The 15,477-nt window shown below is 35.3% G+C and overlaps 1 protein-coding gene across 1 annotated transcript in view; it reads right to left on the minus strand.

Annotated features, from left to right (window-relative positions):
* Positions 1 to 1,556: 1,556 nt before the first annotated feature.
* BRDT (bromodomain testis associated) overlaps positions 1,557 to 15,477 on the minus strand; it is a gene marked incomplete at its 3' end in the record, with an annotated part of 48,915 nt that continues 34,994 nt past the window's right edge. The window contains exons 15-17 of the mRNA XM_082832308.1: positions 10,282 to 10,487; positions 9,590 to 9,764; positions 1,557 to 1,625 (exon numbers count right to left, since the gene is read on the minus strand). Of these exons, the coding sequence (XP_082688434.1) occupies positions 1,557 to 1,625; positions 9,590 to 9,764; positions 10,282 to 10,487 (450 nt within the window). The remainder of the gene's footprint in view (positions 1,626 to 9,589; positions 9,765 to 10,281; positions 10,488 to 15,477) is intronic.

Below are 15,477 nucleotides of genomic sequence, written 5' to 3' on the forward strand. Positions count from 1 at the left end.
TTTATTAGTTATTGAAAGGCAGTTGTTGAAAGATTTAATGTGTATGTGACAGAACTAAATTCTTATTTACTATTTTTATTCTCTTCAAAATGGAAAATTTCCCACAGATCATAAAAGCATTACACAATCAATATTTAAATGAACCAGAAAATACTGAAAAGTCTACAGAAAATGGAAAAAAACCAAAAAGCAAAAAAAAAAATCCTGTAATCCCATCACCTAGAGGTAACCACTATGCATTTCTGAAGTATCTAAGACTATATATATAAATAAACATTAGAATATATATCTATATGATCTTTTAGGAAAAACAATGCATGCTGCTTAGTATATGCATACTAATTTCTTGGTTAAAAATATAGTTTAATAGGTATAGGTATGATTTTCACTTTAATTCTGGCTATGTTTCATGAAGGTATCGTCACCATTTTAGCTACTAGTTAATCATGTTTTCAAAATGGTCAATAGTTTAAAGATATTTCAAAAAATTATCATATTGATTATAAAAATAAACGAAGCCAAGAAAACTTTCTTTTTCTACAATACACATACACTTTGAATTTTCACTTTAGATGATACTGGAATAGTGCCTGAATGTTACACTTCAAGAGATCAAAATTTTAAAATACATGAAGCTGATATACATGACTTATACATAATTCCAACTTGAGAATGATGAAACAAAACTATTTTACAGACTTAAATACTTAGTAAGTAAAACTTTAGATTTCCATTGCTATCACATATGCATATTAAGAAATGTATAGATTCTTATAAAAACTTGCATACATAATTAATATCTACTGCTATTTTGCCTCAAATTCAACATCTTTCAAACCGTAGGTAATATAAATTTTGAATATAGAACCAATAGAGAATCTTATGTAACCTGACACTCAAAGAAACCAAGTATGGTTTGTTAGAGGTTCTAAATATTTTTGAAGGCAGACAAATATTTGTTTTAAAAGTTAAAAACTCATGGTGATCATTTTGTAATGTACAGACGTATTGAATCACTATGTTGTACACCTGGAAATAACAGTGTTGTAGGTTAATTATACTTCAATTTTAAAAAATAAATAAAATACTGAAACATCTGCATTACAAAAGGGCCCATCACTCCATAAAATAAGGTTTGAACTCCATTAAATGACAACTCCCTCTAAAAAGCAAAATTAGAAACTCAACAAGAACTATATTTTTGATACCCTTGTATAGTCTTCATATTTTAAACAGGAAGACACCATCTCTTTAGGATTTTCATTGATTAGACAGGGCCTATAATATATAGTAGACTATTTGTAAAATGAATAACATTTGGGAATTTATTCAATTTTTAGGGATCCAGAACTATAAAATTTCCTGTAAATTATGTCATTAAAAAATGAACATATAGCTATTAAAAAATGTTAAGTGAAAATTGTTTAATCATCTAAGAGCAGTCAAAATACAGTATAAGACTGGTATCTTGGTGTCTGAAAGCAATTATTTTACCATTTGCATTTTAATCTTTTGTATTATTCATTTAAGTTGATGGTTAATTAAAAAACCTAGTTTTAATCAAAGTTGTTTTCAAACATTGTCATAATGTCACTTTGAAGAGTCATATCAATGGTACCAGCCATCTGCAGAAAAGAAGAGAAAACGTAAATGTTACTTAAAAAGTTTATACCTTCATTATGTTACATCTATATGAAAAAATGATAATGCAACATTTGGAACATACAAAATGAATGCAATTTATTTAACATAATGAGTTTGTACATAACTTTTAATATCTGTTCAAATACTATCTGATTTTTGTTAAAATACTGTTCATATAATAAATAAAAATAAGTTTAAAACTTACAAGAACACGAAGAACAAGTTTAACCTATCTCTCCAATAAAGTTCTCAGTGTTAATATATAAACATGAACTGAGATTACGTGGTTTCATGTATCTCTCCAGCCAACACAGTGCTAGACACATAAAATTATTTTCTGAATGAACTAGTATCTTACCTATGTGAGAGAACTATACTATGTTTAAAGCCAAGGGCTTTCCATGATTTTGCCAATTACTGTGTAACCTAAGGCAAATGATCTAATCAAGTTTATTTTATATACAGATATTTATGAAGAGCAACCAGATTGCATGTATAACACTCAGTACAATGTTGTTTATTAAATGCTAAAAAGCTAAATAAAATAAGCTAAAGTATAGGAAAAGCTAATTAAGACAAAAGAAACAAATGTTTCTTACTATACTCTGAAGCCTTCTCTAAAAGTCCTTGTGATACAAGTTAGATAGTATTTGCCACATCTGAAATGATACCAACTAGGAAAGTTCAAAAAATGTTTTGTTTTGTTTTTTTAAATCAGTGAAGAGTAGCAGCCCAGAGTAGTAGGTAAAAGCACCAGTTTGCAACCAGTTGGTTGACTTCCTGGATGGGAATCGGTGTTCTCTGGCTATGTGGAAGAAGACTTGGAATTATGACTTAGCTACCAAAAGGATATTAAGAAGCTATGTGTGACTCTTAAAAACTATGAAAATTTCTTTAAACATGCCTTAGAGACAAAAGGGTAAATTCTTAGATCTTAGCCCAGGCTATTTTCCTAATGCCAGCTCTTAGGATACCAAATATCTAGCCCAAATAGTTCCTTAAAAGTTCTATTTTAACCCTCCAATGAGAGTTGGATACACTGTCCTAGTTTAAATATCACTGATACTCCTAGAAGTATCCAAACATACTGCAAAATTCCAAAAATATGTAATGAAACTTGTTTTGTTTAAAAGTACTTTGGGCAATTTGGAGTCAAGATGGCAGAGTAGGAAGACACGGAGTTCACATCTCCCCACAACTAGGGCACATACCAGACACTGGTGGGGAACCTTGACACCCAAGGGGATGGGAGGAACCCCTGAGTGACCGGGTAGGACGTGGAGGGGAGCGAGTGGGGAGGAGTGGAGACTGGATGGGACTGGCGCTCCTGAGGGGTGGCTGGGAGAGGGGAGGGGTTCCCATGCCTGGAGGGACCCTCAGGAGTTTGGAGGATCAGACTGTACTACAAAGCTACAGTAATCAAGATAATATGGTACTGGCACAAAAACAAATATAGATCAATGGTACAGGATAGAAAGCAGAGATAAACCCATGCACATATGGTCACCGAATTTATGACAAAGCAGGCAAGAACATACAATGGAGAAAAGACAGCCTCTTCAATAAGTGGTGCTGGGAAAACTGGACAGCTACATGCAAAAGAATGAAATTAGAACACTCCCTAACACCATACACAAAAATAAACTCCAAATGGATTAAAGACCTAAATGTAAGACCGGACACTATAAAACTCTTAGAGGAAAACACAGGAAGAACACTCTTTGACATAAACCACAGCAAGATCTTTTTTGACCAACCTCCTAGAGTAATGAAAATAAAAAAACAAAAATAAACAAATGGGACCTAATTAAACTTAAAAGTTTTTGCACAGCAAAGGAAACCATAAACAAGATGAAAAGACAACACTCAGAATGGGAGAAAATATTTGCAAATGAAACAACAGACAAAGGATTAATCTCCAAAATACAGAAACAGCTCATGGACCTCAATATCAAAAAAACAAACAACCCAATCAAAAAATGGGCAGAAAACCTAAATAGGTAACTCTCCAAGGAGGACATACAGATGGCCAAGGGGCACATGAAAGGATGCTCAACGTCACTAATTATTAGAGAAATGCAAATCAAAACTACAATGAGGTATCACCTCACGCCAGTCAGAATGGCCATCATCAAAAGATCTACAAACAATAAATGCTGGAGAGGGTGTGGAGAAAAGGGAACCCTCTTACACTGTTGATAGGAAAGTAAATTGATACAGTCACTGTGGAGAACAGTATGGAGTTTCCTTAAAAAACCAAAAATAGAACTACCATATGACACATCAATCCCACTACTGGGCATATACCCTGAGAAAACCATAATTCAAAAGGTTTTGACACATGTACCTCAATGTTCATTGCAGCACTATTTACAATAGCCAGGACATGGAAGCAACCTAAATGTCCAACGACAGATTAATGGATAAAGAAGATGTGGTACATATATACAATGGAATATTGGTCAGCTGTAAAAAAGAATGAAATTGGATCATTTGTAGAGATGTGGACGGACCTAGAGACTGTCATACAGAGTGAAGTAAGCCAGAAAGAGAAAAACAAATATTGTCTATTAATGAATATATGTGGAATCTAGAAAAATGGTACAGATGAACCTACTTGAGGACAGGAATAGAGACACAGACACAGTGACTGGACTTGTGGACATGGGGCGGAGGGGGGGAGGGGGTACTAACTGGGAGATTAGGATTGACATATATACACTACCATGCGTAAAATAGATAGCTAGTGGGAACCTGCTATAAAGCACAGGAAGCTCAGCTCGGTGCTCTGTGACTTCCTAGATGGGTGGGATGGGGGTGTGGGATAGGAGGGAGGTCCAAGAGGGAGGGGATATAGGTATACATATAGCTCATTCACTTCATTGTACAGCAGAAACTAACAACATTGTAAAGCAATTGTACTCCAATAAAAAAAATTTTTTTAATAAAAAGTAAAAGTACTTTGGGAGCTCCCTGGTGGTCAGTGGTTAAGACTCTATGTTCCCAATGCAGGGGGCCCAGGTTCGATCCCTGGTCAGGGAACTAAGATCCCACATACTGCAACTAAGACTGCGAGCTGCAACTACTGAGCCCACATGCCGCAACAAAGAGCCCATGTGCCGCAACGAAGACCCAGCACAGCCAAAAATGCATAAATGAATTAATTAAAAAAATAAACTAACTTTAAAAAAATGAATAAATAAAAGTACTTTATTTTAGATTCTCTTCCATCTTGACTAAATCTGAACTAGTGGAATACTTATTGATATCTAACTGGTTATTGCCTGTACCAATTAACCTTAGATACCATGATTTAAATATTAAGGCTCTCTGCAGCTGACACCATAACCTGGATATTCCTTTTTTCGGTGGTCCTAATATACACTTCAGCCATTCAAATTTAAGATAAAAAATTGGGTCAAAGGAACTGGCAATAAGCTCTGGTAGGGAGCTTATGCTAGATGTCAAGTTTTTGCAGCTGTTTACAATACGGATCTGTCACGTAGCAGCAGCATAAGAGTTTGGGTTGTCAAGAATGATAGTAGGTAGCTCCAAAGTCAGGTTTTCAAATGTCAAGCTGCTAGAGGTGGCATTTTTAGTCACATTTCAGTGGGTTCCAGAAAAATGCTTGGGGTTTAGAAGTTATATCAGGTTACCTAGTTGGGTTGTTAGGTGGCAGGTAGGTTGCTGAGATGTCACTTGTGGGTGACTGAAGTCAGGCCCTTGTGAGTACCAAAAGGAAAAATTCCTAGGTCACTAGAGAAATACTTCTATTAAAGTACTAATTAAACTTTAATAAAGAACTCCTAAAAAACAAACAAAAAAATAAAACAATGTAAAAACTTTGCTGTTTAAATTAATTAAAATTAAATTAAAAATTTAGCTCCTTAGTTGCATTAGCCACATTTCAAGTGCTCAATGCCATATGTGACTAGCAGCTATTCTATTTGATTGTATAAAGCACATTCCTATAATTGTAGAAAGTTCTATAAGACCATATTGCTCTAAAGTAAACTCCACCATATGTTACAACACTGCTAAATGCAATTTGTTTCTGCCTTCATACTATAGATAAGAGGCTGACAAAACTTTTTTATATTATTTCCTAGGAAGTTTACTTGTATCATAATCAATATCACAGCCAAAGCCAGTGGATTTTTACTTCTGGAACTAATGTTTCTGTATGTCCTATGAATTCACATGAGTTTTCCAGGATTACAAAAATATCCAGCACCTGGGCTTCCCTGGTGGCGCAGTGGTTGGGAGTCCGCCTGCCGATGCAGGGGACACGGGTTCGTGCCCTGGTTCGGGAGGATCCCACGTGCCGCGGAGCGGCTGGGCCCGTGAGCCATGGCCGCTGGGCCTGCACGTCCGGAGCCTGTGCTCCGCGACGGGAGAGGCCACAGCAGTGAGAGGCCCGCGTACCGCAAAAAAAAAAAAAAATATCCAGCACCCAATAAGGTAAAATTTACATCTGGCATCAATGGTTACCAGGTAAGCAAAGAAGCAGAAAAACAATATCTGTAAAGGAGATCAATCAATCAATCGAAACCAACCTGGAAGTGACATAAATGTCAGAATTAGCAGAGAACCCATTAAACAGTTATGATAACTGTATTCCATTTGTTCAAAAGTTTAATAGAGATACTAAAGACATTAAAAAGACCCAAATCACCTTCTAGATATGACAACTATAATGTCTGAGATGGGACAACTTCAAGTGGCCTAATACAAAAGAAATTGGAGTCACTAAAAGGATAAAAAGGAGGGGCTTCCCTGATGGTGCAGTGGTTGAGAATCTGCCTGCCAATGCAAGGGACACGGGTTCGAGCCCTGGTCTGGGAGGATCCCACATGCTGTGGAGCAACTGGGCCCGTGAGCCACAATTACTGAGCCTGAGCGTCTGGAGCCTGTGCTCCGCAATAAGAGAGGCTGCGATAGTGAGAGGCCCTCACACCACGATGAAGAGTGGCCCCCGCTTGCCACAACTAGAGAAAGCCCTCGCACAGAAACGAAGACCCAACACAGCCATAAACAAATATAAAAAAAGGAGAAAAGGGGGAAACAGAAAAAATATGAAGAAATAATGCCCCAAATTTTTCCAAGCTTGATCAAAACTATAAACACATCGCTCCAGTAAGTTCAACAAAGCACAAGTCACATGAAGAAAACAATTAATGAAAACCCAGTGATTAACTTGGAAGCAACCAAGATGTCTGTCAATGGATAAACTGTGGTACATTTATACAATGGGATATTACTCAGCACTAAAAAGATATGAGCTAGCAACCTACAAAGACATAGAGGAAACTTAAATGCATATAACTAAATTAAAGAAGCCAATCTGAAAAAGGTATATATACTGTATGATTCCAATTATACAACATGCTGGAAGCGGCTAAACTATGGTAGTAAAAAGATCAGTGGTTGGCAGGGGTTCAGGAGGGAGGGGTGAACAGGAGGAGCACAGCGGACTTTCAGGAAAGGGAGAGTATTCTGATGGTACCATAATGGTTGGTGTATGTCATTATACATTTGTCAAAACCCATAAGAAGCACAACACAAGGAGTGAACCCTGATGTGAACTATGGACTTTCCTTGATAAAATAAGATTGATAATGGTGTGGCAATGTTGGTTCACAGATCGTGTAGCAAATGTACTGCACTAAAGCGGGATGTTAATGGTGGGGGAGGTTGTGAATTGGTGGGGCAAAGGGGAGAATATGTGGGAACTCTTTATACTTTCAATTTTGCTGTGAATCTAAAACACTTCAAAAATAAAGTCTATTAATGAAAAACAAAGGCCAAATAAAGATATTTTCATGTACATAACAGCTGAAAGATTTCATCACCAGCTGACCCACACCACAAGAAATGTTAGAAGGAAGTCCTTTTAGGGAAAAGGAAAATTATACCATTTGGAAATCTGGATCTAGACAAATCAATAAAGAGCACTAGAAATGGTAACTATGTAGGTAAATACAAGGTTTTTTTTTAAAATGTCATTTAAAACTTTTAGAGACAATTTGACTGCTTAGACAATGGTCTAATGGCTAGGAGGGGGCGAATGGAAGTACACTATTGCAAGGCTATTACACTAAATGTGAAGTGGTGTGATATAACTTAAGAGAAGACTGTGACAAGCTAAAGTATATATTGTAAACGCTAAAGCAACCACTAAAGTAACAAAACAAAGAGTTATTGATAATAAGCCAATAAAGGAAATAAAATGGAATCATAAAAAATACGATTAATCTAAAAGAATGCAGGGAAAAAAAATAACAAGAACAGAGGACACACATCAAAAAATAGCAAGATGGGGCTTCCTTGGTGGCGCAGTGGTTGAGAGTCCGCCTGCCGGTGCAGGGGACATGGGTTCATGCCCCGGTCCGGGGAGATCCCACATGCCGCAGAGCAGCTGGGACCATGAGCCATGGCCTCTGAGCCTGCGTGTCCGGAGCCTGTGATCCACAACGGGAGAGGGCACAACAGTGAGAGGCCCGCGTACCGCAAAAAAAAAAAAAAAAAAAAAAAAGCAAGATGATGGACTCAAACGTAACCATATCAATAATCATATTGAAGGTAATTGGTTAAACACTCCTATAAAAGACAGAGATTGGATTTTTTTTTATGTCAAGACTACACTACATATTGCCTGTAAGAAAATAAATTTAAAGCACAGATAAGTTAAAAGTAAAAGGATGGAAAAAATTTTTGCACCATGCCAACACTAGTCATAAAAAAGGTGAAGTGGTCATATTTCACAGGAAATAATATTACCAGGAGTAAAAAAGATCATTTTGTAATGAAAAGGGGGTCAATTAATCATGAGGACGTAACAATTCTAAATGTCTATGCACCTAATAACAGCTTCAAAATAACATGAAATAAAATTGATAGAATTACAAGGGTAAAAAGACAAACCTATAATTATACCATTGTAGGTGCCAATGCCCTTTCTCAGTATTTGATAGTGCAAACAGGCAGAAAATCAGCAAGAATTTAGTAGACTTGAAAAACATTACCAACCAACTTGCCCTGTTTAATAAATACTCTACCCAGCAGCAGCAGAATACACATTCTTCTCAAGTGCACACAGAACATTTACCAAGGTAGATCATAATCTGGGCCATAAAACAAGTCTTAGTGAATTCAGAAGAATTCAAGACATTGTATGTTCTCTGACCACAATGGAGTTCAATTAGAAATCACTAATTTTCTATTATTTTCACTAGCCAGAAAATTTCCAAATATTTGGAAACTAAATAACACACTTCTAAATAGTCCACAGATAAAAGAATAATCCACCTCAATAAAAAAAGGAATTAATTCTACTTTTTAAAACATCAGTTTTTAAATATTAAGGACTCCTTAAACACAAGTCTTTTTTTTTTTTTTTTTTTTTGGTTTCCAGTTTTGTTAAGATATAATTGACATATAACTTCTTCATCTAGAGTTCAACTAAATAAACACTGACTAGGGACAGATGGCATATCTTTTAGCCACAATTCATAGGCAGTTTATGGATTTTTCAACAGTAATAACAGTAAGTGATTTTACCTCAGTGCCAGGCATTTTCAGATGTGCTTAATACACGTAAATTCATTTCACCTTTTACCTTTATTATCCATACTTTACAAATAAGGAAATTGAGGCACAGGGAGGTTAAATAAATAGCCCAGGCTCCAACATCTAGTTAATGGAAGAACCAGGATTTGAACTCAAAGTCTAGTAGCCTCCAGGATTGATACTCTATTATTACACTATGCTTGTGTCTTTTGACTATGAAATTTTAATTTTACTCTCTGATTTTAGAACCTGATCCTCACCAAAGAGGTAACTGTCACTGAAGAACCACCCAGAATACATCTTTGAACATGTAAAGACACTGCTCTGTTAAATCTTTCCTTTGTTCGTTAGATTTAATAAACTAAAATTCACTTACTGCTTCTCTTCTCCTCCGCTCTTGCTCTTTCTCCCTTGCTAAATTACGGTCTTTGAGAAGCCAGAGTTTGCCTCCATCTTGAGCTTCCAGTGACTGCTGATGTTCTTTCTGCTCTTCTCCAAGACACTTGTTTTGCATTTTATTTGGAAAAGATTCTAGAGTGAAGCCATGGTCCCTTAAAGAAACAGTGAAGTTCAAAGTAGGTTTCAAGCTCCTTAAAAGTTTTTATTATGAAGATACGTTGTTAAATGACAAATATAAAGCAATGTTCTAGGTACCCTTTTTTGTATGTTATGACATTATTTTTAGTATTTTTGATGTCAAATTTTACATCGGGTAATCTATGTTAATGAAGAGAAGGTTTTAGAAAACTATGACCAAGGTTTACCATCATCTTCTTACACATAGAATGGAAATATTAAGACATTTCTGGAAAATAATGATGTCTTTATAATTTAGCAATATTGGTATCTTTAATAGCTTCTTCAATCACTTGATTATTTGTATCCCCTTCAAAATAGATACTACTACTTACCAATTTTTAAAAAATCAATAAAAATTTACTTTTTCTAAATATAATTTGCTTTGTGGTCTACTAAATAGCTGAATTATAGCCACTTACAAAAACGAAATTTATTTTAAATACATGTCTGTATCTCTCAAAGCCTCCATTAATCCAGTAAATTACAGACCTTTGATTTCCTTGAAATACTTTTGGTTCCTTTGTATTCTGTTCCAGATGTTTCTGTATTAGTTCCTGTGTTCGAGCTCTCACTTCCTTTTCTATCGCTGCTTTTCTAAATTGGTTGAAGAGCTCATCTGATGATTTCACTACCCCGGATGTTTTGACTGGTTTGCCTAAACTTTTCCAAGAATCTGCATTCTTGATCTTTATATCCTAAAACAAATATTTGATTCAGTATATGTCTACAGATGTCAACTAAATTTTGGAGGAAAAGCAATATTTTTTGATATAGTAATAGATCAAAAATAAAGATTCCAAAGGCTTCATAACTTTACTAAACTTAAGTTAAAGGTTACTAAAATAGAAAAAATAGGATAACAGATTAACTAAATTCAACTATTCATCTAAGATCAAATTAAAATAGCATGCTTGACAATTACTTCAATTTAATATGAAACATGTATGTTAAGGGTATGACAATCTGTTAAGAATATAAAAATCCCCATGTCACTGTAATCAAGATATTTATGAACAACAAGGTCCTACTGTATAGCACAGAGAACTATATTCAATATCCTATGATAAACCATAATGGAAAAGAATTTAAAAAAAATATATATATGTATAACCAAATCACTTTGCTGTGTGGAGTAATTAACACTGTAAATCAACCACACCTCAATAAAAAAATTAAGTTACAAAACTTAAAAAAAAAAGACATTTATGATCTTATGAGAAAAATAAAGCAAATATACAAGTGATTAATCAGAGGGAAAGTAAGACGATGCCAGAAGAACAGCACAGTGTTTGTTGAGAACCCTCTGACATAGCTATGTTTTCCTTTCTTCGGTATGAAGAAAAAAATTAACTGATTGTGATCACTGTTCTTAACTGTGATATGCCAAGGTCTAGATCAGTGCTGCCCAATAGAAATATATATAGTTTAAAATCTTCTAGTACCACAATTTTTTTAAACTAAAACTTTTAATAATATACTTTATTTCACCAAATATACCCAAAGCATTATTATTTCAACATGCAGTCAATATAAAAGACTGAAGATAATTTTATTTATTTATTTATTTACTTACTTACTTACTTATGGCCGTGCTGTGCGGCTTGTGGGATCTTAGTTCCCCGCCCAGGGATTGAACCCAGGCCCTTGACAGTGAAAGCCTGGAGTCCTAACCACTGGACCACCAGGGAATTCCCTATATTTTTGTAATGTCTTCTAAATTGGTGTTTTACATTTATAGCACATCTCAATTCAAATGCTTAACTTTGATTAGAAATCATTGATCTGTAATTAGACTTCATAAAACTTACAGTTGAAAAAGTAGATATGCATACTCAAACTGTTCCAAACATCCTTACGCTCTCCAATAATTGAACTGAGTATAAGTTTTTAAATTTAAGTTAATTGTAAGTTCTAAAACTAAGTTTCTCAGTTGCACTAGACATTTCAAGGGCTCAATAACTATATGTGGCTAGTGGCTACCATACTGGACACTGGATATTACATGTCTAGATGGCCCTTCTAATAGTTGTCGTATTCTCCAGGATAGTTAATGTTATACCACAAAACAAGTCTTATAAATTTAAGAAGACTGAAATCATATCAAGTGTCTTTCCTTACCACAATGATATGAAACTAGAAATCAATTACAAGAAGAAAACTGGTAAGTTCATAAATATGGAGATTAAACAACATGCTGCTGAACAACCAATGAGTCAAAGAAGAAATCAAAAGAAGTTAAAAAAAATACCTTGAGACAAATGAAAATGGAAATACAACATACCAAAAGGTATGGGATACAGCAAAAGCAGTCCTAAGAGGGAAGTTCATAGCGATAAATGCCTACATCAAAAAACAAGAACTATCTCACGTAAACCTAATTTACACCTCAAGGAACTAGAAGAAGAACAAATGAAGCCCAGAATTAGAAGAAGGAAGGAAACAATAAAGATCAGAGTAGAAATAAATGAAATAGAGACTATAAAAAGACCTCAGAAAAGATCAATGAAAATAAGAACTGGTGTTCTGAAAAGATAAGCAAAACAGACAAACCTTCAGCTAGACTCACCAAGAAAAAAAAAAGAGGACTCAAATCAATATCAGAAATGAAAGAGAAGGGACTTCCCTGGTGGCGCAGTGGTTAAGAATCCACCTGCCAATGCAGGCGACATGGGTTTGAGCCCTGGTCCAGGAAGATCCCACATGCCATGGAACAACTAAGCCGGTGCACCACAACTACTGAGCCTGTGCTCTAGAGCCCACAAGCCGCAACTACTGAGCCTGCGTGCCACAACTACTGAAGCCTGTGTGCCTAGAGCCCATGCTCCGCAACAAGAGAAGCCACCACAATAAGAAGCCCACGCACGGCAACGAAGAGTAGCCCCCGCTCACTGCTACTAGAGAAAGCCTGCAAGCAATGAAGACCCAACTCAGCCAAAATCAATCAATCAATCTAAGAAAAAAAGCAAAAAAAAAAAAAAAAAGAAAGAAATGAAAGAGGAGATATTACAACTGATACCACAGAAATATAAAGGATTGTAAGAGACTACTATGAACAATTATATGGCAACAAACTGGACAACCTAGAAGAAACTGATAAATTACTAAAAACATACAACTTACCGAAAGTGAGTCATGGAGAAATTGAAAATGTGGACAAATCAATTACTAGTAAGGAGACTGAATCAGTAATCAAAAAATTTCCGAAAAGTCTAGGACCAGATGGCTTCACTGGTAAATTCTACCAAACATTTAAAGAAGAACTAATACCAATCCTTCTCAAACTCTTCCAAAATATAGAAGAGGAGGGAACATTTCCGAACTTAACTAGGCCAGCATTACCCTGATACCAAAATGAGATAAGGACATCACAAGAAAAGAAAATTACACACTAATATCCTTGATGAACACAGGTGCAAGAATCCCCAACAACATATTAGCAAACCAAATTCAACAATACAGTAAAAGGATGATACACTATGATCAAGTAGGTTTTATTCCAGGGATGCAAGGATAGTTTAACACCTGCAAGTCAAACAACATGATACACCACATTAACAAAATGAAGGATAAAAATATGATCTTAATAGATGCAGAAAAAGCATTTGACAGAATTCAACAGCCATTTATGATAAAAACTCTCAGCAAAGTAGGTATAGAGGGACTATATCCTAGCATATAAAGGCTATATATGACAAGCCCACATGTCATATCATACTCAGTGATGAAAGGCTGAAAGCTCTTCCTCTGAGATCAGGAATAAGACAAGGATGCTCACTCTCACCATTTCTAGTCAACATAGTACTGGAAGTCCCAGCCAGAGCAATCAGGCAAGATAAAGAAATAAAAGCACTCAAATCAGAAAGAAGTAAAACTGTCACTATTTGCAGATGACATGATATTATATATAGAAATCCCTAAAGACTCCATCAAAAACATTAGAATATAGAAATTCAGTAAAGTTGCGGGATACAAAATCAATATGCAAAAATCCACTGTGATTCTATACACTAACAAACTATCAGAAAGACAAATTAAGGAAAAAAATCACATTTACAATTGCATCAAAAAGAATAAAATACCTAGGAATAAACTTAACCAAGGTGAAAGACCTGTACACTGAAAACTATAACAGTGATGAAAGTAATGGAAGAAGATACAGAGAAATGGAAAGATATTCCATGTTCATGTACTGAAAGAATTACTATTGTTAAAACATCCATATTACCCAAAGCAATCTACAGATTCAATGCAATCCCTATCAGAATTCTAATGACATTTTTCACAGAAATAGAACAAACAATCCTAGAATATGTATGGAACCACAAAAGACCCTAACTAGTCAAAGCAATTCCAAGAAAGAACAACAGAGCTGGAGGTATCATGCTCTCTGATTTCAAGCTATATTACAAACTTACAGTAATCAAAACAGTATGGTACTGGCATAAAAACAGACACATAGCACAATGGAAGAGAATAGAGAGCCCAGAAATAAACAAATGCACTTATGGTCAATTAATTTACAATAAAGGAGTGAAGGACTCATTTCATACTTGGGCACGTGTTCTGCTGCAGAAGAAGATGGGGAAAGAGGAAATTAAAAGAGCAGTGAAGGAAAATAGTGTGGATAGGCTAGCCTTCATATAATTTGGCTTGGCCTCAGAGTCTTGTGGGAGAGAGCCAGTAGCCTCATTATTATTTCATTGGAAAATTTAATTTTCTGTTACATTTAAAATAAAGGAAAATGACCTACAAAAACAAACAAACAAAAAGGAGTGAAGGATGTAAAATGGGTAATGGACAGTGTCTTTAACAAATGGTATTGGGAAAACTGACCAGCCACATGCAAAAGAATTAAACTAGACTATTATCTCATACCATATGTAAAAATCAACTCAAAACGGATTAAAGACTTGAATATAAGACCTAAAACCATAACTATAACTCCTAGAAGAAAACATAGGTGGTAAGCTCCTTGACATCCATCTTGGTGATAATTTTTGGATCTGACACCAAAAGCAAAGGCAACAAAAGCAAAAATGAACAAGTGGAACTACACCAAACTAAAAAACCTTCTGCTTAGCAAAGGCAACCAACAACAAAATGAAAAGGCAACCTACTGAATGGCAGGAAATATTTGAAAATCATATGTCTGATAAGAGATATATATAAAGAACTTAGAAAACTCAACAGCAGGAAAACAAACAAACTGAAAAAAAATGGGCAGAGGACCTGAATAGGCATTTTTCCAAAGAGAACAAACAGATGGGCAACAAGTCCATGAAAAGGTACTCAGCATCACTAATCATAAGGGAATATTAATTATAAGGGAAGTGCAAATCAAAACCACAATGAGATATCACCCTCACACCTATAAGAATGGCAATTATCAACTGTTGGTGAGGACACGGAGAAAAGGAAATCCTTGTACAGTGTTGGTGGGGATTTAAATTGGTATGGCCATTATGGAAAACAGCATAGAGATACCCGAGAAAAAAAAAAAAAGTAGAACTACCGTATTATGCAGCAAATCCTACTTCTGAGTATATAGCCAAAGGAAATGAAATCAGGATCTTGAAGAATATCTGCACTCCCACGTTCATTGCAGCATTATTCATAATAGCCAAGATCTGGAAGTAACACCACGTGTCCATCAATGGATAAACAGAAAAAGGAAATGTGGCATAT

This window comes from Leucopleurus acutus (genome assembly GCF_964270905.1).
Source record: "Leucopleurus acutus genome assembly, chromosome: 2".
NCBI classification, from domain to species: domain Eukaryota; kingdom Metazoa; phylum Chordata; class Mammalia; order Artiodactyla; family Delphinidae; genus Leucopleurus; species Leucopleurus acutus.